This window comes from Staurois parvus, unplaced genomic scaffold, assembly GCF_062004578.1.
Source record: "Staurois parvus isolate SC_StPar_1 unplaced genomic scaffold, SC_StPar_1.0 ptg003139l, whole genome shotgun sequence".
NCBI lineage: Eukaryota > Metazoa > Chordata > Amphibia > Anura > Ranidae > Staurois > Staurois parvus.
This window is the reverse complement of record NW_028320935.1, coordinates 135280-160037: the sequence shown is the minus strand read 5'-3', so window position 1 is coordinate 160037 and position 24758 is coordinate 135280. Positions and strand designations below refer to the sequence as shown.

The 24758-nt window shown below is 46.9% G+C and overlaps 1 protein-coding gene across 1 annotated transcript in view; it reads left to right on the top strand.

Moving 5' to 3' along the window:
• LOC149428556 (alpha-1A adrenergic receptor-like) overlaps positions 1 to 24521 on the top strand; it is a 39282-nt gene extending 14761 nt beyond the window's left edge. Inside the window, exon 3 of the mRNA XM_089667269.1 lies at positions 23412 to 24521. Within this exon, the coding sequence (XP_089523395.1) occupies positions 23412 to 23926 (515 nt within the window). The 3' untranslated portion in view covers positions 23927 to 24521. The remainder of the gene's footprint in view (positions 1 to 23411) is intronic.
• The last annotated feature ends 237 nt before the right edge of the window (positions 24522 to 24758 follow it).

The window sequence follows — 24758 nt, the reverse complement described above, 5'->3', positions numbered from 1 at the left end:
GCTCAGTTCAGCTGCCTGCTGTCATAGCGTTTTACCTCCCCCCATTGCCCAGGGAATTCCAGCCTGGGATCTGTCAGAGTGTGGATCCATCCTCCTCCACTCACCGCAACTGTCACCCAGCCACTGCCAGCCACAGATCAACTGTCACTCGACCACTGCCAGCCACAGATCAACTGTCACCCGGACACTGCCAGCCACAGATCAACTGTCACCCGGACACTGCCAGCCACAGATCAACTGTTACCCGGCCACTGCCAGCCACAGATCAACTGTCACCCGGACACTGCCAGCCACAGATCAACTGTCACCCGGACACTGCCAGCCACAGATCAACTGTTACCCGGCCACTGCCAGCCACAGATCAACTGTCACCCGGCCACTGCCAGCCACAGATCAACTGTCACCCGGCCACCGCCATCCACAGATCAACTGTCACCCGGCCGCCGCCAGCCACAGATCAACTGTCACCCAACCACTGCCAGCCACAGATCAACTGTCACCCGGCCACTGCCAGCCACAGATCAACTGTCACCCTGTCACCGCCAGCCACAGATCAATTGTCACCCAGCCACTGCCAGCCACAGATCAACTGTCACCCGGCCACCGCCATCCACAGATCAACTGTCACCCGGCCACTGCCAGCCACAGATCAACTGTCACCCGGCCACTGCCAGCCACAGATCAACTGTCACCCTGTCACCGCCAGCCACAGATCAATTGTCACCCAGCCACTGCCAGCCACAGATCAACTGTCACCCAGCCACCGCCATCCACAGATCAACTGTCACCTGACCACTGCCAGCCACAGATCAACTGTCACCCGACCACTGCCAGCCACAGATCAACTGTCACCCGGCCACCACCAGCCACAGATCAACTGTCACCCGGCCACCGCCAGCCACAGATCAACTGTCACCCGGCCACCGCCAGCCACAGATCAACTGTCACCCAGCCACCGCCAGCCACAGATCAACTGTCACCCAGCCACTGCCAGCCACAGACACAGTCCGTCCGTGACACTGATGTTCTCTTTAATATCGGTCCCAGTGGCATCTTATGGCACTTATTTTTGCAAATTATAAGAAATTTAGCAGTTTAATTTTTTTTTTTAATTTAATATTTTCTACTGTTTTTATCATTATTATTTTTTTTGGGGGGGGGGGGCGCACAAGTAGCTGGTCTTGCCTAGGGCGCAAAATAGTCTAACAACGGCCCTGTGTGTATTGATATAAAAAACATTCTAAATACCCTTTTCCCCCTTTTTTTTTTTTTTTATAAGTGACGGCATACCCCCTGTTCTCAGCTGCAGAAGTGTTGGGGGCAGGGTTGCCATCCTTTCTTCAAGCCGAACACTTTAGCGACGCATGGCAATATACACTATAGGATTGTAAAATACCTGGGACACCTCAGGGTGCCCCCCCAAGGAGAGTAGTAATGCAGCACACTACACACACAATAACAGTGGGAGGAGCTTAAACAAAGGGGCGTGGTTAAATGAAACAAAAGCATTCTTGTACCCATAACATCTGCATAGATTGCTGAGCCACAAGTAAGAGTCTCAGACGAGAAATGCCCGTAGCGAAATAAAGAAGAAATAGCGCAGGGCATACATGACTAGGCCCAGAGTGGGGGAAGGAGGAGCAGAAAGGGTTAAGGTAGCTCCAGGGGGATTTGTTTTGATAGTGGGGGGTAGATGATTGGTAGAGGTTGGTGTAGGTGGGGTTTTGCTGCACCTCAGGGTGGGAGGTTCTGTGAGGGGGCGTCAGCTGGATGGCAAGAGTGTGAGCTTCCCTCCCGCCCTCCCTGTTTGGGTGAGTTTTGGGTCCCTCCAGGTAGAGGGATAACGTGCAGTTGCCACGAAACGCGTTAGGGAGATGCTACTTGACCCACAACCACTACCCACATGGTCCACACCTTGACACGGGCGGCCATCTTTGGAAGTGTATATTGCACCATGTAAGTGCGTTTTTTTGTCTACTACTCCATAATAAAAGTTATCACACTATCGGAAGCCTCTCTTTTGGGTTTATTTCTGAGCCCTGAAGGTGATTCCTGGTCCTTGAGCGCACATCGCACCCCTAGAGGTCGCTGACACAAGGATTCTACTGCATACCGGATGAGCGTTTATTCCACTGGATACCTGGGAATTCCATAACTGGAGAGGACACGGATAACTCTGGTGACCACAGTAGAGACGACCACCATTCCGGCAGGTCCCCTGATCCAGTGACCAGGAGTAGGTCATTTTACTCCAATGCGCTTTTATTTGCGCTATCTGGTTAGTGCATTCTACAGCCACATTTCCTACCACAGATGTCACAGATTTACGTCACTCCTATGATAGATTGACTTTGACACCTTTATCACCATTTACACCTTCTTAACTATGAGAATGTTATAATATTGGTTGCTTAAGACTATTATGGTAGCTGCGTTTATATCTCATTAAGTGGTCACTCCGTATCATGAGATAGATCCATTCACTCTAGCGCTGCATGTTTTTGTATATGAGAGGGGGGGATTATGTTGGTTCATGGGCGGTTGTTGGTCTTTGGAGGCGGTTCTTCTTTGGAAGGTAAACAACAATGGTGCGGGACCCATCCGTGGTATGGGGGGCCCGGGGACATTCCCAGTTAACCAAGGTTTAACTGGAAGGTGGTGTTGCTGCACTGCGGACGGTATGGTTGTCTCCGAGCTGGTTGGTTGCGGCTGGAGGCCTAGTGTATATGGTTGTCCGCAGGTGCATTTCGGATCGTTTTGGGGTGCCTTCGAAGACCAACAACAATTCTTTGGGTTTCTGTTATAAGGAATGGTTGGTGTATTGTAACTTGAGTTGTTAATAAAAGGCCATGTTGGCCATTTACTCCAAAATTGGTGTCATGTCTTTTGTTAGTATAATTGGTTAAGGGGAAGGGGGTTGGTGTGGAACGGTAATGGTGGTAATGGGGAAGTGGACGAGCCTATCTCTGGTGCAATAGTCATGTATAAACCTCAGCACAGTAATTAAAAACATAAACATAATACTGCATTACATATCATTTTGTGTTCCCTGAAAAAAGAGAGATAACACTTTATCTGAGCCCACATTAAAGAGAACTTTCATTAACCCCTCCCCTTCCAGAGGATTTCCCCCCCCCCCCTCGCTCTCCAGAGGATCCCCCCCACTCGCCCTCCAGAGGATCCCCCCCCCCCCTTCCTGACCAGGCCGATTTTTGCGTTATGGCGCTACGTTACTTTAACTGACAATTGCGCGGTCGTGCAACACTGCACCCAGATGAAATTTACATCCTTTTTTTCCCATGCAGTGAGCTTTCTTTCGGTGGTATTTGATCGCCTGCGCGGTTTTTATTTTTTGCGCTATGAAAAAAAAAAGTTAAAAAAAAAAAAACAATACAGTAGAAAACCTTCTAGGATGTCGCTGCAACCTGAGAAAAATATTTCAAACACGCCTGACGCTCTCATGATTTAAAAGGACCGACTAAGCCCCCCCTCCCCCGTCTGTGTTTGGATAATGAAAGTGTTATTAGAATTGAGGATCGTTTCCTCAGCTTTTTTCCATAAACTGAACCTCTCGGGCTGTTAGTCATTTTCGCAGGTCAGAGGACGAAGAAAGCAGATCTGGAGTGTTGGAGCTAATCTCCATCAGATCGGTGGCGGTATGTGTAAACTGTATATATCCATCCGATGGAGGGGGGGGCGCCACGCACAGCCCGGGGGGGGGGGGGGGGATCACCAATTCAGAGGAATCGGGATCGATAGAAAAGAACTTTATTCCAATTGCATATTATCCCCAACTGAACACCTAAAACCAGCTTTACACGTCCATAATATATACACATCTGTATTTAACAACGCCGAGCAACCAATACAATCAATCGGTGAACTGCCACTCGTGTTAAGTGACTGTTACAATAGCGCTTGCCAGTCAGGAAATCCGCTTAACCCCTTCCATACTTTTGCTGCTTTTACTATACTTTCAGTGCTTTCACCCCCTTCCTGCCCAGGCCAGCTTTCAGTCGCACTTTATTATTATTTCAGGTACTTATATATCGCCGTCAGTTTACGTATCGCTTTACATATATATTGTACATTCACATCAGAAGGTGTATCTATAGGGAAGCTTCAGATTTTTTTTTATGGTTGAAAACAGTTTATCATCTGCAGCCTGAGCAGGAAGCTGTCATATTTAACAGCTGTAGTAATACTGATTCTAAATGCATCACTTCCTGCCGCAGTCAGAGGTTTAGCTTAGCCATTTAGCAAATTTCAGTCCAGACATACACTATATTGCCAAAAGTATTGGCCCCGCCCTCCCAATCATGTGACTCAGGTGTTCCAATCCCCTCCATATCATGTGATTCAGGTGTTCCAATCCCCTCCCAATCATGTGATTCAGGTGTTCCAATCCCCTCCCAATCATGTGATTCAGGTGTTCCAATCCCCTCCATATCATGTGATTCCGGTGCTTCAATCCCCTCCATGGACACAGGTGTATACAATCAAGCCCCTAGGCATGCAGACGGCTTCTACAAACATTGGTGAAAGAATGGGTCGCTCTCAGGAGCTCAGTGACTCCAAGCGTGGTCCCGTGATAGGTGGCCACCTGGGCAATAAGTCCATCCGTGACATTTCCTGGCTACTAAATATTCCACGCTCAATTGTTAGTGGGATTATAACAAAGTGGAAGCAACTGGGAACAACAGCCACTCAGCCACCAAGTGGTAGGCCACGTCACATGACAGGGCGGGGTCAGCGCATGCTGAAGCACACAGTGCGCAGAAGTCGCCAACTGTCTACAGATTCAATAGCTAAAGACCTCCAAACTTGGTGTGGCCTTCAGATGAGCCCAACAACAGTGCGTAGAGAGCTTCATGGAATGGGTTTCCATGGCCGAGCAGCTGCATCCAAGCCTTCCATCACCAAGTGCAATGCAAAGCATCGGATGCCGTGGTGTAAAGCACGCCGCCACTGGACTCTAGAGCAGTGGAGACGTGTTCTCTGAAGTGACCAATCCCGCTTCTCTGTCTGGCAATCTGATAGATGTGTCTGGGTTTGGCGGTTGCCAGGAGAACGGTACTTGCCTGACTGCATTGTGCCAAGTGTAAAGTTTGGTGGAGGGGGGATTATGGTGTGGGGTTGTTTTTAGGGGGTGGACTTGGCCCCCTAGTTCCAGAGAAGGGAACTCTTAAGGTGACATTTTGGACAATTTCATGGTCCCACCTTTGTGGGAAGAGTTTGGGGATGGCCCCTTCCTGTTCCAACATGACTGCACACCAGTGCACAAAGCAAGGTCCATAAAGACATGGAGGAGCCAGTTTGGGGTGGAGGAACTTGACTGTCCTGCACAGAGTCCTGACCTCAACCCCATAGAACACCTTTGGGATGAATTAGAGCGCAGACTGTGAGCCAGGCCTCCTCCCCCGACATCAGTGCCTGACCTGACAAATGTGCTTCTGGAAGAATGGTCCAACCTTCCCATAGACACCCTCCTAAACCTTGTGGACGGCCTTCCCAGAAGAGTTGAAGCTGTTATAGCTGCAAAGGGCGGGGCCAACTCAATATTGAACCCTATGGACTAAGACTGGGGGCCATTAAAGGTCATGTGTGTGGAAAGGGTGGGTCCAACTCAATATTGAACCCTACGGACTAAGACTGGGGGGCCATTAAAGGTCATGTGCGTGGAAAGGCCGGCGACCCAATACTTGGGGCAATATAGTGAGATTTGGACTGAACCGAGAGCTCATCCCAACTCATAAATTCCTTTAGATTGTAAGCTCCACGAGCCGGGCCCTCACCTTCCTTCTTTACTGAAATGTATTGTAATTGTACTGTCTCCCGTTATATTGTAAAGCGCCGTGCAAACTGTTGGCGCCATAAATCCTGTATTATATTAATAATAATAATAATAATAAATTGCTTGGGTTTATTGTGAAGAGTAAACCCAGAAACATTTCAGGGAATCATCACCGCTTACACTCACAGTTGTTCTTTTGGTCCTTCATAACCTGATGGAATGTGAATCCAAACTTTTGTGAAAGTAGTAATGTGAACGCTGATTTTCCTGAACAATGTGCAGAGAGCCCAACACTGTGACATCCCTGAAAAAATACAAATAAATAAGACGTGATGTTTTCTTGTCAAACTTCTATTTGTTCTCTGCACCAAGATTGCTTTATTCACGTCTTCTCATTCAAAAACCTTTTACAATGTTATTCACTTTCCATCATTCCTGGTTTATAGGATAGTTATAATATTATAAAGGAAACGTTATGCATTTTAACTCTTCTGTTTTGTAGTTAATGTCTTCTTGTAAAATAAATAAAGGCGGAGAAAAGAATCTTCCATCGCCATTACGGCGACATTCATTATCTTCAAGGAAATTGGCTGCATTGAGTTGAAATTTAGGAGATTTACTTCACTGAAAAACTAAAGTAATCCCAACTTGAATCACGTAAATTTCTTATAAGATGTAACATGTTAACCACTTGCTGCCCGCCCTCAGTCCATTTCCTGCAGGCGGGAGACAGCTACAGGCTACCCCATATGGAAGAAAAATATATCTGAAATGCTACAATTTTGGCCATATTCAATATATTTCAATTTTATATATATATATATCTTACCATTATATACATTCAGTGCTGGAGGTGCCGGAACTGCGTTCCTGCTGAAGAAAAGCCCTGACTGTGTGATATATATATATATATATATATGTACACAGTGAAGGAAATGCATATTTGCTCCCCTGCTGATGTTGAATGTTTGCCCCTCACAAAGAAATGATCGGTCTAACAATGGAATGTTCGGTGTATTATAACACTGAGAGACAGAATACAACAACAAATTCAGCAGAAATGCGTCTAACAAATGATGACTGATCTGCATGTTCATGAGGGAAAGAAGGTTTTGATCCCCTATCATTCAGCAGGATTTCTGGCTCCCAGGTGTCTTTCATACAGGTAACAAGCTGAGATTAGAAGCAGTCTCTTAAAGGGAGTGCTGCTAATCTCATTGTGTTACCTGTATAAAAGACACCTGTCCACAGGAGCAATCAAACCATCAGATTCCAAACTCTCCACCATGGCAAAGACCAAAGAGCTGTCCAAGGATGTCAGGGACAAGATGGTAGACCTACACAAGGCTGGACTGGGCTACCAAACTATGGCCAAGCAGCTTGGTGAGAAGGTGACAACAGTTGGTGCAATCATTCACAAATGGAAGAAACACAAAACAAGTGTCAGTCCCCCCAGGTCTGGTGCACCATGCAAGATCTCACCTCGTGGAGTGTCAATGATCATGAGAACAGTGAGGAATCATCCCAGAACTACACGTGAGGATCTTGTCAATGATCTCCAGGCAGCTGGGACCACAGTCACCAAGAAAACAATTGGTGGCCATTGAGTGGCTCTGAGGAAGAGGCAAGTCCTTGAAACGCATCAGCCTATTGGATGTCTACACTCCCTATTGCGAACTGTTACTCAGCGCGGTGTTGACCCAGCTGTTCTTCATGATGTGCCTTGACTATATTGTCGTTTGTGAGTACTACACCTACTTTATTTTTTATTAAACATTTTTTATGGTAATGCACTAGTCCTGTGCGCCCTCTCTTTGTTCTTTCCTCATCCTGGGCTGGAATACCTGATCACAGGGGCCAGAAGTTGGGGGACTCCATGCAACACAGATGTACAGCAGTTCTCAGAAACAGTGCGACTACAACCAAATATTCATGAAGTCATTCAAAGGAAAGCAAAATCTTCAAACATTTCTCAGTTTATATAGTGAATGTTGGAGTTTGTAAAGAAGAATAAAAACACTGCGATTTTTTTGAACCGTCTAATATTCACTTTTCTTCCATTTTTTTAGAGGAACAACACAAATTTGATGTATTTTTCTTCATGTTGTGATTTGGAATAGAATGTGTCGTGTTCCCAATGCATTTGTGTGGATGGAAATAAAAGCTATTAGGATTTTCAGCTTTATTCACTTTTTTCATCACACTGCTATTATTTTGAATACAACTGTAAGTGTAAATTTTTTTTTTAATTAAGTAAATACAAATAATTTAAAAAATGTTAAAAGCAACCCCCCACGCTGCATGTAAAAAAACAAATAAAAGACAATAAAAAATACCACCATTTTATTCTACAGGGTCTCTGATCTCAGACAATGTATCATTATTTAGAGGTTAAAAGTAATTTTCTAGCAAAAAAAAAAAAAAGCCGATTTTAACGTGAGGGAAAAACAAAAAAACTTGTCCCAGTAGCCAAGGGGTGAAAGATCTGCAGTATAGTCTGCTCCGTACTCCTCCCGTCAGCCCGTCCTGGTTAGTGGTGACTTTAAGTTTTACATCTTTTCTGGATTCAGGGAAATGTTCCAAAATTGCCGCTGAGTGAGCGAGAGGCTGCGCTGATTGTAACCGCGCTCCGCTCACTCTTCACACCCACAATTACTCAGCAGACGTTCTTCAACAAATTGGAGTTCAGCTCCCGGTCTCCTGATCTATTTAAAGATTCGAATCTTCTGTCATCACTGCAGTCAATCAGACAAGAAGTAGCAGCGTGCCCCCCCAGCCCCCATCCTCGGTCATTTTAGAGAAAATTTTAACTTTGATTGCAAATCCTGTAGATCTCTCAACCTTTTATCAGTCTCGGCGACCTTCAGAAATAGGCAAAATCCGGAGGAACGCCGAGCTAAAATGCAGAAAAACGTAAATGTTACTCATCAATGGGAAACCGGAGCCTGAGGAGTAACTATAACATTAAGGGCCCCTGTGCAAGAAACCATAAAGGGTGCCCCTGACCCCCATCCCAGGGCCCTTTCTCATGTTCTACAGTGTGTCCCCCTTCCTGCCGACTTGGGGCTCCCACATCTTGGCAGAACGCCAGGGCCCAGTTGCAGTTGCGACCTTTTCGACCCTGATAGGTTCCGCCACTGACATATCTAGGGGGCTTTTTGGAGGATGTAAGGGGGCACGCTGGAGGATGTAAGGAGGCGCTCTGGAGGATGTAAGGGGGCACTCTGGATGATGTATGGGGGCGCTCTGGAAGATGTAAGGGGGCGCTCTGGAGGATGTAAGGGGACGCTCTGGAGGATGTAAGGGGACGCTCTGGAGGATGTAAGGGGGCGCTCTGCAGGATGTAAGGGGGCATTTTGGATGATGTAAGGGGGCGCTCTGGATGATGTAAGGGGGCGCTCTGGGGGATGTAAGGGGGCGCTCTGGAGGATGTAAGGGGATGCTCTGGAGGATGTAAGGGGGCGCTCTGGAAGATGTAAGGGGGCGCTCTGGAGGATGTAAGGGGGAGCTCTGGAGGATGTAAACAGCACTCTAAAGGATATAAGGGGGCACTCTGGAAGTACTTACATTCTCTTCCAGAGTTCCCCCTTTATTCCTCCAGAGTACCTCCTTGGTGCCTTCAGAGTGCCCCCTTATATCAGATACTAGCATAGCAACTGTGATGTTTTTGTGCATGATTTTACACAAAGTTTGGATTTCTCTGGCTATTGGAGTGCAGTCTACCTCTACCTGTTGAATATTTGGATTATCGCAATCACAAGTTGGACCGGCAACCAAGGGGTAATACACGAAGAGTTCATCAAGAGCGGCACTTGTTCTTCCACTTGTGAGTAGACACCCTAAGTGGATCTTAGAAACTGTGTGTTGGGAATCTGCACTGGCTACCAATTTCTGTGCTTGGTATAAGGTACCCAAAATGTCCAAAAGACTTGCCTCATGGCCTTCAGCTTTGTGGCCCTAGATTGCCTAGTATTCTACCAGTAATAAGGAGTGTTATCACAGTTATGCCAAGGAGATTTGCCTTATGGTCCCCAGCTGTTAAAGAATCACCTTGTGGTCTCCAGCTGTGAGGGCCCAGAATGTCCACTATTATGTGCCAAAGAACTTTGCTTTATGGTCTCCAGCTGTGAAGTGTTAGCCAGAAAGGAACCCTATGGTCTTCAACTGTGGGGGCTCTAGAATGTTCAAGTTCTCTACCTGCTTAAGGAGAAGAATGTCCTCCAACTGCTACAGTGAAGGAAATGTGTATTTGCTCCCCTGCTGATGCTGAATGTTTGCCCCTCACAAAGAAATGATCGGTCTAACAATGGAATGTTCGGTGTAACACTGAGAGACAGAATACAACAACAAATTCGTCTAACAAATGATGACTGATCTGCATGTTCATGAGGGAAAGAAGGATTTGATCCCCTTCACAAAACATGACTTAGTACTTGGTGGCAAATCCCTTGGCAATCCAAGGCAGCAACAGCGCTCAAAGGCATATTTAAAAGAGCGATGGAGTATTTGCCGTTCATGAGAGAACCATCCAGTTGAAGAACACAATGATCGAGAGCCGATAAAATGCCTTCTCCCTGCAATGGAGTGCATCTCGGGCCCTGTGTTCCAACGCGCTTCGTGCGCATGCACTTTTTCAATTCCTTGACAGTGCCTTGTCCTAGAAACCCGAATTGTTTGCGGTCCAACCTGGCTTTCTGTGGCTAGCTTCCTGTTTCCCCAGGACCAGAATGCGTTACTTCCAGTACACGGTGGCACCCAGGGTCCAAGATACGCTCCATTGCAGGGAGAAGGAATTTCATCGGCTCTCGGTCATTGTGTTCTTCAACTGGATGGTTCTCTCATGATCGGCAAGATATTCCATCGCTCTTTTCAATATGCCTTCAAGCGCTGTTGCTTGCCTTTTGTGGTCACTACTCCAGGCGTTGCAAGCAGCTGCCAGGCAATTTGAAGGCTGTTGTCACGGTCAAAGGTCAGGTTCAGATACCAGTAGCTATAGCAACAGACCAACCAACAGGATAGGTAAACAAGCAGGTCACCCTGGAGATGAGGCAGGCTCACTTGAGGTGCGGGGTCTAAGCACTAACCGGTTTTCACCAGAGCTCCTGATGGAGGAGATGGATTTTGCTGCGTGTTAGTACCAGGTCGCAGTTCTCAGGATCACCCCACCAGGAGGTGAGCAAGCCGGGGCCCAGTAGAAGATATGGCAGGTAGGGATCTAGCAGAAGCGTAGTCCGTAAACAAGCCAAGGGTCGGTAACAAGCGGTAGCAGGTTGAGATGAGGCAGAATCGTAGTGAAGGAACAAGCCAAAGGTCGGTAGCGAAGGTATGGACGGCAGCAGGAGAGACAAAGCGAGACACTGGCTGGAGAAGGCATAATAAGCTGGCAAACAGGAAGCGCAGAGACATGGCTTAAATCAGGAAGTTCATGGGAGGAGCAAGGAGTTCAAGGTTCAGCAGAAAACAAGGCACAAGGCAGGATTGTCCAATAGATCAGGCAGAGTGTTGTCCAGCATCCCAGGTAGCTCAGTGAGAAGACTTACTGCCAGACACAGTAGGGGGTCCAGGTTCAAGTCCAGGCCCTGACAGCTATAGAATTTGGTGCTAAGGATATGTTGTTGTTTCTTTCACACTGTGGTCTAGGCCCATTCCCTAGGAAGCTTCTGTTACACAGTGTGCCCTAATATAGGGACCCTGCTACTTAGAAGGGCAAACTATGCAGCCACAAGTCCACCCTTCCAACAGAACCTTGTTTACCATCCACCACCCACTCCTCTCCCAGTGTCACAATCAGGGGTCAGGCTTCAAGACCTGCTATAGCAGTGGAAAGGCTCACCTGAAACCAGCAGGATAGGTATATGGGCAGGTCACTGTAGTGGAGGAGTGGGATCACCCGAGGTGCAGAGTGTAAGTACCAACCAGTGTTCACCAGAGCTCCTGATGGTGGAGATGGACTTTGCTGTGTGTTAGCACCAGGTCATGGTCCTCAGGATCACCCCACCAGGAGATGAGCAAGCAGAGGTCCAGTAGCGTATAAGCAGGTAAGGATCAAAAAGAAACGTGGTCAGTAAACAAGTCAAGGTTGGTAATGAACAGTCGCAGGTTGGGATCAGGCAGAAGTGGTTGAGAACAAGCCAAGGGTCAATAATGAGTGGTAGCAAAATATGGATAATTACAGAGATGACAAGGAGCAAGATACAGGCTGGAGAGCACAATCTGGCAAACAGGAAGTGCAGAGATATGGCTTATATCAGGAAGTTCATGGGAGGAGCAAGGGGTTCAAGGTTCATGGTACAAGGTCAAGGTAGGATCATCCAAATGATTGTCAAGGGAGCTGTCCAGCATTCCAGGTGGCTCAGCAAGAAGAAACATTACCACTCACCGCAGAAGCCTCAGGTTCGGTCCCAGGCTCTGACACCTGGAGTGTCTGCTCCTCTTTCCTTTTACTTTCCACTCTTCGTCACCCTGAAGGTTATCTGAGGGGCTACACTCCATTCCCTGTTCCCATTCACTCTTCTCTCTTCCTAATTCATACCGGACGTTGTTCTTAACCTGCTTAAATTGCTTAATTGGCACACAGTATTTAAAAATTAACTAAAGTTACACAAAATGGAACGATCCTTAAATTAAAGTGAAATTTCCAATTCCTCTGCCATTTAGTGCTGTGTTTAGGGTTGTGCTGTTGCGTCCAGCAGTGGCTCTTCTTGATGAGCCACCTGAGATTTTGGCTAGCTCCTGATCCTTTGAACTTTCTTTCCTTGTCTCTTGTTTCTGATGAACCTTGAACTCCTTGCTCCCCCCCCCCCCCGCCGTGAACTTCCTATTTAAGTCATGAGTGCATTACCTGTTTGCCAGATTATTGTACTCTGTCTAGCTGATATCTTGCTCCTTCGTGTACCTGTACCTGTCTCTATCTCCTTGACTACACTTCTGCTTGATCCCGATCTGGTATATCTTCTTCTGGGCCCCAGCTTGCTCACCTCCTGGTGGGGCGATCCTGAGGACTGCGACCTGGTACTAACACGCAGCAAAACCCATCCCCACCACGAGGAGCTTTGGTGAATACTGGTGAGTGCTTAGACCCCGCCCTCAGGTGAGCCCGCATTATCCACCAGGTTGACCTGCTTTTGTACTTATCTCACTGGTCAGTGGGAACCGCTTTACTACAATTGCTACTTCTCATGTGGGCCACAGGAGTACACTTGCACTCCTATGACCCAAAACCAGTCATGGAGATCATAGAACTGCTGCAGTCTCTGGATGTATCCCAACAGTAATATCGGGATCCACCCAGATGACAGCTGGCTCAGCCTTTCAGCATTACACTGAGAGCCTGAACCAGCCTCTACCGCCTCCAGGAAAGATACATTTACCCACATGGAAGAAAAATATATTTGAAATATATTTTAAAAATATCCTTCCCAAATATATTGACATATATTAGAAATGCTACAATTTTGGCCGTATTCTCACAAACTGGAACTGCTGTTTATATTCTGATCCTGCAGGACATTTGGGTTTGCTTAAAGTGATACTGCGCTTTATTACTTTGTTAAACCTTTTAGAGTGTTTTTTTTTTTTGCACATCTACTGTCATTCTTGTTGTGCTTGCACTATTCATACTCTGACCTCAATACAATTAGAACATTTGCTCGCCTTAAACTGTGTATTTATTTTATGGTTCAAAGCCGGGGAGTCCTCCTAGTCAGGTTTGCTCTTACACAAAAAGGGATCTTAACCTTAATGTGTACCAACTAGGGCCCCAGCAAGTGCGTAGAAGATTTTTAACCATTCTTTAATCAGATACAAAAGGGGACATTACTGCTTATAACAAATGTATTTATCTCCAGAGTTAAACCCAGTTACCAGCTGTTGAGAACCCAAAAGTGAGTTAGTCTGACATCTTGATAGTCCACTTCTGCTCACTTGGGAAGAGATATCTCATAAGCTGGAACTGATGTTTATATTCTGATCCTGCAGGACATTTGGATTTGCTTAAAGTGATAGTGTGCTTTATTACTTTGTTTTACAGTGGGTTTTTTTTTGCACATCTATTGTCATTCTTCTTGTGCTTGCACTCATATACTCCTCAATACAATTAGAATATTTGCTCGCCTTAAACTGTGTATTTATTTTATGGTTCAAAGCCAGGGAGTCCTCCTAGTCAAGGTATCACGGTGGTGTCAGCAGGGGCTGCACTTCCGAAACAGGCTCAGAACAGACAGGGAACCAAAAAATACTCAACGGTGTAAAAATACTCAGACTTTGACCATCATCTCCTAGACCTATGAGTGGACATTCCCTTTACATAAAATTGATGGGCCACCGTCTTCTGTGATGCTCCTCCCCCCATTTTTGATCCCCCTCTGCACTTCTCTACTTCTTTCTTTACCCATCTCATCCCCTCTTTCATCTGTTAACTGCATACAAGGTGTCAGTTAGCCTTGGCCTTGAAGTCAGATATTGGTCAAATACACAAGTATTATATTGTTTGCATCGGCAACTTTTTGACCTGCACCTAACCATTTGCTCGCGAGCCATGCTGATGATGCCCTATGTATCCTGTTTTGGGCTTGTGACGGGAGTCACTTTGGTTGGGGGACCCATGGAACACAGCTCACTTTGCAGAGGTGGGGAGACCCCTGTCTCAGCTCCCCATATTCCTATTATGTGTAAATCACCCTGTGCCTGTTAGGGGTACAGGGTGATCTGTCCTAATAATGGGGTGGGGGGTTGTTGATTGTTTAATGCCGTGTGGTTGCATCCCATTGTTCTAGTGTGTGTCTTGCTTGGGAGCAAACTATTATGGGATGTATGTGTTTGTGTATTGGCTTGGTGGGGGGTGTCTCTAGCAGCCCTCCCTCCTGATGGGACTGTCTGTTGGTGTGTCTCTTGTTTCTAAAGGTAGATTGCCCCACCCTGTGTCCATATGCAGGAGGGGGGGTTATTCCATTGAATGTATATGTCTTGTATCTGTGTTAAAATAAACTAGTCTACCTCCTGGTTTACTTCAAGATTGGTGTTGTCTAGTCTCGTATGGACGGCTGTGGTGTCTGTGCTCGGTGTTCGGACGGGGAAGCAGTATAATAACGGAAGTACCCAAGTGCAGTCTGGGGACGGTTCCGTTACAAACGGCTCTTAAGGGGTAGTGCTACATGTGGGGGCTCGTCCGGGATATCCCAATCCAGAGAGTTTGTGAGTCTCAGGAAAAAAAAGCATGAAACCCTCTAAAATCCACTGCATGGTGCCGAGAAGAAAATGGGAGACCAGGGAGCCCAAAAATATGCAGCGGCTCTTGAGTGGGTAGCGCTACTCAACAAAACAGGTTTTAAAAGCTTTGGTAGCATTCCACAAAATTACAGAATGTTGTAACAAATGTATTATCGCCCTCTGGAGGCGGATCGCTGAGCAGGAGACGGCTACATATGATAAAATATTACTAAACGGTACTTGGCTGGATAATAAACATTATATAGTACAACACTTTCCTTCCCCAAATTTGCATGGCTGCCAGTTCTCATTCCTCGGTACGTCAACGAGCGCCATTATAGAGAGATATAGGCAGCTGGTGGCATATATCCTGCTTTGTGGGCACCACAAAGGACGCCATTACGTTCCCAATTCCTCCGAATTTCTCCGAAATGATGAGACACTCCATAAGACGGAGTGTAATGCGATGCACGCGACCCTAAGCAGGGGTTTAATTGGCAGATGATATTGTATGGATACGGGGAGCCATCAATTACCGATCGCCGAGCCCGTCCAGTGAATTGCACTATGGGGGCCCCCAGGCTGCTGATTACATTGTCTTGTTTCATGAATTCTATTTGGAATGTAACATCCTTGCCAAGCAGCTCCAAAATAGTCATTTCTCCAGCATCAGGGGAAAGGGAACGGGGAAATGTTCAGGTCAGAGGTCACATCGTTGTTTATAGAAAAAAGCACACAAAATACTAACAAAAAAAAAATTAACCTCGTCTTTCCCAACTACTTGTCTACCGAGGCAAACTTTAATTTTTTGCACACATGTTAAAATTGGCATTTTTTTGCAAGACATTACTATAAAAAAAACCTCCCCCCCACCCCAAAACATGTACAGTGAAGGAAATGCGTATTTGCTCCCCTGCTGATGTTGAATGTTCGCCCCTCACAAAGAAACGATCGGTCTAACATTGGAATGTTCGGTGTAACATTGAGAGACAGAATACAACAACAAATTCAGCAGAAATGCGTCTAACAAATGATGACTGATCTGCATGTTCATGAGGGAAAGAAGGATTTGATTCCCTATCATTCAGCAGGATTTCTGGCTCCCAGGTGTCTCTCATACAGGTAACAAGCTGAGATTAGAAGCAGTCTCTTAAAGGGAGTGCTGCTAATCTCATTGTGTTACCTGTATAAAAGACACCTGTCCACAGGAGCAATCAAACCATCAGATTCCAAACCCTCCACCATGGCAAAGACCAAAGAGCTGTCCAAGGATGTCAGGGACAAGATGGTAGACCTACACAAGGCTGGACTGGGCTACCAAACTATGGCCAAGCAGCTTGGTGAGAAGGTGACAACAGTTGGTGCAATCATTCACAAATGGAAGAAACACAAAACAAGTGTCAGTCTCCCTAGGTCTGGTGCATCATGCAAGATCTCACCTCGTGGAGTGTCAATGATCATGAGAACAGGGAGGAATCATCCCAGAACTACACGTGAGGATCTTGTCAATGATCATGTGTAACCTGTATGAAAGACACCTGGGAGCCAGAAATCCTGCTGAATGATAGGGGATCAAATCCTTCTTTCCCTCATGAACATGCAGATCCGTCATCATTTGTTAGACGCATTTCTGCTGAATTTGTTATTGTATTCTGTCTCTCAGTGTTACACCGAACATTCCATTGTTAGACCGATCATTTCTTTGTGAGGGGCGAACATTCAACATCAGCAGGGGAGCAAATACGCATTTCCTTCACTGTATATATCTTCTGAAGGCAGGAACCCTGGAGAATAAAATGGTGGTAGTTGCACTTTTTTTTTATGCTGTATGATATTTGCCCAGTTTATTTATCAAATGCATATTTTCAGGAAAAAAAATACAGTATAATGAATTTTAGTGCAAACAAATACAATATTGTACCTGATTTTTGGTAAAATATAAAAGATGGGGTTGCGTCAAGTAAATAGATACCAAACATGTTAAGTCTTAACCTCTTCCCGTCCTGCCCATGTAGATAAACGGCCAGATGGGAGCGCTGCCGAAGCGGGTGGACGTTTCTAAACGTCCCCCCGCATCCAATGTCTGTGCGCGCTCCCTGGGAGCCCGCTGTGTCCGGAGAACAAACATCACCGTACGGGACCTTTTTGTGATTGGTCAATCAGTGATCATATGAATAATAGTAAACAAGATGTCACTTCCTGACATCATTGCTTACTATGTGTGAAATCTGTGAATGATCACAGAGGTCACATGGTACAGGGCCATTCACAACAGCCTTGTACCATGTGACAAGCTGTGACCAATCACAGCTCTCACAGTATTTCTGAATGGCTGCAGGAAAAAAAAAAGTTACACCCAAAAAAATATATCTAGCCCCTCCCCCACATACATGCAGGTATGAGCATAAATGCATGTCGGGGGCACCTATGCATTAAAACGTCAATTGCACTGCACATGTTGTTCATGGGCGCACACCCTCGAGTGGGACCAATAATTTTACGCCCATTATACGAATTCTAGGCCCATTAGTTGAATTCTAGGCCCATTATTTGAATGCTAGTCCCATTATTCGAATTCTAGGCCCATTAATAAAATTCTAGGCCCATTATTTGAATTCTAGGCCCATTATTCGAATTCTAGGACCGTTTATAGAATTCTAGGCCCATTATTCGAATTCTAGGCCCATTAATAGAATTCTAGGACCATTAATAGAATTCTAGGCCCATTATTCGAACTCCCCAGCATGTTATCCTGTGTGTCCATACACACGTAGACTGTAATCAACGTTTTTTGGCTGTAAAAAAAATAGCTAAAAAACCCGAACGCAGGAAAGCGCTAGTAAACGCGGCAAAAGCCGCTAAATACTAATGCAAAAACACTAAAATAAAGCTGAAAAACGTGACTTTACACAGCCAACTTTACCAGCGTTATCAAACCGTCCCGTGTGCGTGAGGACTAATGCCGGCCATACATGGGTTGAAATTCAACCGATTTTTCAGACCTAGGGATAATCGGCCGATTTTTGCCCTGTTAGTGAGGTCGATGGCACCGGCCGATTTTCATGGTTCCTCCCCCTTTTCAGTGAACGGACATGTTGGAAAATTCATGAAAAACAACCGATTTTCGACTCAATGATGGTCAAATCGTACGATCATTTTTCCAAAAAAGAATATGCACGTGACCTGGAAGGAACAGAAGTTTCGCCTGTTATATGGGGTGAACTTTATGACTCGGTCGGCCGATTTTCAAAATCAATGATGGTGCCATCGGATTACCAAGCGAACGATGTTTCGGACTAAAAATCATTTGGAATTTGACCCGTGTATGGCCTACATAAGGCTGGACATGTTGGGTATCTGTCAGGGATCACCGCGACGCACGAGTCTGCACATGCGTAGGTGTCCGACAAGACATGCAGGCAGGCGGGCACTAGGACCCAGGCGCGCCTGTCACCTATGACGACGCTGGCAGGCACTAGGACCCAGGCGTGCCTGTCACCTATGACGACGCTGGCAGGCACTAGGACCCAGGCGCACATGTCAGCGCCGGGCGGGCTATTTAAACCAGCCCTGCACAGACACAAGTTGCCGTTTGGTCTTATTGTCCTGTTCCTGTATTCTGATCCTGTGAAGCTTCCTGTTGCCAACCTCTGCATTTGATCCTGACCATGCTGATTGTCTTCTGCCTGCTCCTCTGTACCGCGCTGCCCATTAGTTGCTGAACCTGGCTTGTGACCCTGACCATTCTCTCCCTGCTCCTCTGGTACCTCACTGCCCGCACGTTGCTGACCCGGCCTGCCTGACTACTCCTTACGCTACCCTGACGATCCATCCATCCCGCACCGATCTGTCCCTGTTACCAGGCTCTTCACGTCAGGCTCTATTTCCCGCACACCCCTGACGGTGCTCTCTACCACTGCCGGACATACTCAGGGGTCGCGACCTGGTCTCAGTCTGCGCCAAGTCCACCCCCACCATCAGGTGCCCTGGTGAATAGCAGATTGGGTCTTAGACCCCGCGCCCTGAGGAACCCCGCGCTGTGGATTGCTAGAGACTCCGCCAGGCGGTGCTTGACAGTATCTACTTACCTCACTTTTTATATTTTACAAAAAGATAGGAAATACTTTTGCATTTATTATTTTGAAGTTTAGTGTATTTATTTCTGAAAGTTTGCATTTCATAAACCCAGGGCTGTTTTTTTTCTTAGAGAATAGGTACTCCCCCCTTCTGAGTCCCCACCCCTGAGCACCATCCCTTGGTTCCACCCCCAGCCCACCCCCAAGCACCATCCCTTGGTTCCACCCCCAACCCACCCCCAAGGACCATCCCTTGGTTCCACCCCCAACCCACCCCCTAGCACCATCCCTTGGTTCCACCCCCAACCCACCCCCGAGTACCATCCCTTGGTTCCACCCCCGAGTACCATCCCTTGGTTCCACCCCCAACCCACCCTCAAGGACCATCCCTTGGTTCCACCCCCAATTCACTCCCTAGCACCATCCCTTGGTTCCACCCCCAACCCACCCCCGAGTACCATCCCTTGGTTCCACCCCCTATCCATCTCTCATTACCGTCCCTTTTTAGTAAATACGAAACCAATTATCATTTTGTCGGGCCAAGTAATTTGTAGAATTTGTTACTGATAACAAGGAAGGCAGTATATTTGATTCCCTGCAACCAGGAACAATAGATCCCCAAGCAACAATAGACCCTCCTTGCAACAACAGACCCTCTAAAACAATTTGTCCCCCCAGCAACAATAAACACACCCAAGCAACAGCGGAATCCTGTTAGCAACAACAGAACCCTGTTAGCATCTCGTATCAGCCTTCATCAATAGATTCCTTCCCACAAGAGTAGATTCCTCCCAACAAGAATTGACCCCCAGCAACATAAGACCCAAGCCAGCAACAATAGATCACCTACAAGCAACAATAACCACCCAGGCAAGCAGTAGATCCTCCGCAACAACAGATCTCGTATCAGTCTGCATCAATAGATCCCTTCCCACAAGAATAGATTCCTCCCAGCAAAAATTGACCTCCAGCAACATAAGACCCAATCCAGCAACAATAGATCCTCTACAAGCAACAATAGACACCCAGGCAAGCAGTAGATCCTCCCAACAACACATCCCCCAGTGACAAGAGACCCCTAGCAGCCAGCCCCAATAGACCCTCCATCACACCCTAGCACCCCTTGCCATTACATGCTGGAGGTACACTGCATCCCCCCCCCCCCCACCGCGTTGCCGCTGATAAGCCCTGCATAACCCGCTGCACTAATATTGTGTGACATAAAAACCAGAACTACCGCTGCTTTGTTCTCCATGGTCTCTGCTTTCAGAAAATATATAACGTTTGGGGTTTTATGTTATTTTCAGGCCTAAAATGATTTTTAACCCCTTCAATACCGGGCACGTTTACCCACTTCCTGCCCAGGCCAATTTTCAGCTTTCAGCGCTGTCACACTTTGAATGACAATTGCGCTGTCATGCAACACTGTACCCATATGAAATTTTATCATTTAATTCACACAACTAGAGCTTTCTTTTGGTGGTATTTAATCACCGCTGGCATTTTTTTTTTGTTTTGGCAAATAAATGAAAAAAGACTGAAATGTTTGAACAACAGTGTTTCTTCTTTTCAGTTATAAAGTTTGCAAATAAATAATCTTTCTTCATAAACTTAAACCAAAATGTATTCTGCTACATTAACACAAAGTAGTGTATATTATTTATCGATTATTCCTGATCTACTGACGGCCAATCTCATTTCTTGAGGCTCAAAAATGTTAGGGCAGTGCAAATACCCCCAAATGTCAGGACGGTACAGATATCCCCCCAAATGTCAGGACGGTACAGATATCCCCCAAATGTCAGGACGGTACAGATATCCCCCAAATGTCAGGACGGTACAGATATCCCCCCAAATGTCAGGACAGTAGAAATCCCCCCAAATGTCAGGACAGTACAGATATCCCCCCAAATGTCAGTACAGTAGAAATCCCCCCAAATGTCAGGATAGTACAAATCCCCCCAAATGTCAGGACAGTACAAATCACCCCCAAATGTCAGGACAGTAGAAATCCCCCCCAAATGTCAGGACAATACAAATCCCCCCAAAACGTCAGGACAGTACAAATGTCCTCACCCTCCACCCCCAAATGTCAGGACAGTACAAATCCCCCCCAAATGTCAGGACAGTACAAATCCCCCCAAATATCAGGACGGTACAAATCCCCCCCAAATGATAGGACAGTACAAATCCCCCCAAATGTCAGCACAGTAGAAACCCCCCCCCCCCAAGGACCCCTTTTTGGAAAGTATACATGCTGCGGTATTTAATAAGAGGCACAACGAGTTTTTTAAAGTTGTAATTTTGAATGAATGAAATGAAAAAATAAACAATGTTCACTATTTTTTTTTTACACACTGTCACCAAAGCCAGGACAGCGTCATCATATAATTGGTGTGCTGGTGATCAAGGACACTGAATTTTTTTTTTTTTTTCAATTTTTTATTTTTGTATTTTTTATTACATTTTCTTTTACAAAAAGATCTGACCAGAGTAATATAATGCTACCAAAAGAACATTGTACTACTCTGGGGAAGTGATCAGTATATTTGTTCTTACACATTATGATTGTCTATAGCAGTGAATTTCCCAGTCATAGGCAAGCATTTAACTGAATGAAATCGATTCATTCAGTGGTTTTTGTTGTGATTAGCTGGGATTGGCCACAGCTAATCACATGGCACAGATGGGCTGTGATTGGCCCAGTCTGTACCATGTGATTACTGTGACCAATCACAGCTAGCAACACAATTAGCAACTCACAATCACAGCTAGCAACACAATTGTATACAATGGATGGTATGTAAGAAAGCCATCTATTGTTTATAGTTGTCACGTGACCTGCTGTGATTGGTCACAATGGTCACATGGTTCTGGCAATGGGCCTGTACACAGATTGTTCATTTGCTGGTGACAGATCTCGCACGTGAGGAAGTGATCCGGGAGGATGTCATATGACACCCACCTGGGTTGACGAAAGTCCTGCTCGGCCATCAATTTTCTATTGGCTGGGCAGGAACTGGTTGCACGTGTGCAAAATTGACTCTGGCAATGAAAAGAGCTCCATAGGGTATAGTGGTCGGAAAATTCCGCAATGGTTTATGCAGTGGGGTATTTAGACTTTGTGTTGCCCTAGGCATAGGGGGAGGGGGGCTCCCCCAATGAGAGAGCGAGAGTATGTGTATGTATATATATGATTCTCTTTCTCCCTCTCTCCTCTCCCCCTCTCTTCCTTCTCTCTTCCCCCCTCTCTCTCCCTCACTCTTGAACCCTCTCTCCCCCCTACCTCTCTTCCCCTCTCTCTCTCTCTCTCCCCCCTCCCTCTCTTTCCTCTCTCTCTCTTCCCTCTCTCTCTCTTCCCTCTCTTCCCTCTCGCTCTCTCTTTTCCCTCTGTCTCTCTTCCACCTCTCTCTTCCCTCTTTTCTCTCTCTCCTGCCCCCTTTTTCTCTCCCCTCTCCCCCCCTCTCTATCTTCTCTCTCTTCCCTCTCTCTCTTCTCTCTTTTCCCTCTTTCTCTCTTCCCTCTATCTCTTCCCTCTATCTCTTCCCTCTCTCTCTCTCTTCCTCTCACTCTTCCCCCCCTCTCTCTTCCCTTTCTCTCTTCCCTCTCTCTCTTCCCCCTCTCTTCCCCCCCTCTCTCTCTTCCCCCCCTCTCTCCCTTCTCTTCCCTCTCCCCCCCCCTCTCTCTCTCTCTCTCTTCGTTCTCTTCCCTCTCTCTACCCTCTCTATCTCTCTCCCCTCCTCTCTCTCCCCTCCCCCTCTCTCTTTCTCCTTTTCTCTCTCTCTCACTCACTCCCTCCTCTCTCTCTCTCTTCTCTCTCCTCTCTCTCTTCCCCCTTCCCCCCCTCTCTCTCTTTCTCTCTCTCTCCTCTCTCTCTCTCTCTCTCTCCTGCCCCCTCCCTCTCTCCCCCCCCTCTCTCTCCTCTGTCCCCCATCTCCCCCCCCCTCTCTCTCTCTCCTCTCTCTCCCTCCCCCCTTCTCTCCCCCCCTCTCTCCTCTCTCCCCCATCTCTCTCTCTCCTCTCTCTCTCCCTCTCTCTTCTCTCTCTCTCCTCTCTCTTCTCTCTCTCCTGTCCCCCCCTCCCTCTCTCTTCTCTCTCCCTCCCCCCTTCTCTCTCTCTCCCCTCCCCCCTCTCTCCTCTCTCCCCCATCTCTCTCTCTCTCCTCTCTCTCTCCCTCTCTCTTCTCTCTCTCTCTCCTCTCTCTCTCCCTCTCTCTTCTCTCTCTCTCTACTCTCTCTTCTCTCTCTCTCTCTCTCCTGTCCCCCCCTCCCTCTCTCTCTCTCTCTCTCCCCCCTCTCTTCTATCTCTCTCATTTGATTTTGTTTCTCTTGCAGGCTCCCTTTACCCTCCAGCCAAACCTTCGGTAACCATTTTCAAAATCACCTTCTGGCTGGGATACTTCAACAGCTGCATCAATCCCGTGATCTACCCGTGTTCCAGCCGAGAGTTCCGGAAGGCCTTCCAGAACATTCTGCACGCCCGCTGCTCAAATCGGAGGCAGGCCTCCAGCAAGTACTCCTCGGGGTTCATCCTGAGCAGTCCGGTGCACCGCAGTCCGGACGAGCACCGAGACGTGGTGAGGATCCCAGTGGGTTCCGGAGAGACGTTCTACAAGATCACCAAGTCTGACGGAGTCTGCGAATGGAAGTACTTTTCCCCGGTCCCCAGCCCGTCCTCGCCCTACGGAGCGCCGAAGGACTTCACAAACTGTTCGACGGCCAGGGTGAGCAGCAAGTCGATTTTGCGGACCTGCTGTTGCGTTGGCACGGAGCCGGCGCGTACTCACCACAACATCCCCACCATTAAAATACATACGATCTCCGTGAGTGAGAATGGGGAGCCGGTCTGAGGTTGGGTGGGCAGGGCGTAGACATCGAGTCTAGTATGGTGCATGCCGAGCGGAAGTCACATGACCGTACTTCACCGACCTGTCCGGGCAAGCTCCCACCAGCACCCTTTTACATTCCATTTTGATCTGAGCCTCATTTTTATCGCTTGTTGCTGACGAATCGAGAACGCGTGGAACCTCAACCGACGACTTCTGCTGCTATAACGGCACCTTGGAGACGGATGCATGAACCGAAACGTTAAAAAGCCTCCGCGGTGCTCTGTAAATGCAAAATAAAATGTAATGGAAGTCGGAGAACGAAATGCCAAATACAGCCGACTCTATTGATGCGCCGTGGTTGTGTGCGCGCGGTTCATGCAGAGTTCATGTGCCGCGCAAACAGGTGGAAAACGACCAAAAATGGTTCCGGGTTATTGATCGCCCATCTGCAGTTGGCTCGTGATAGCGACATCATTACACGGGAACAGATACTAGAAGGTTCCGCGTGACACGCCACGCAGTGTGCCGGCGAGATCATACAACCGGTTAGCGATTTAAAAAAAAAAAGAAATTTTTCAATTTAAAAAAAAAAGGAAAATAAAGATCTTAAAAGATATTTGAACCCGAGATCGAACTTTTTATATAATTCACCCGACAAGTCCTTGGATCCTGCCAGGTGCAATGCAGAAATGCGCATGTTCCTACAACGCTCAAACAAAAAAAAAACAAAGCAGTTGATTTGCAGGCGCATGGCGGTGCCAATAATTCCAAGTAAATGAGGGGAAGCTTCACTTTGCAAAGAATACCCAATCACATGCAAGGGAAATTTAAAAAAAAAAGATTTTTGCAGATG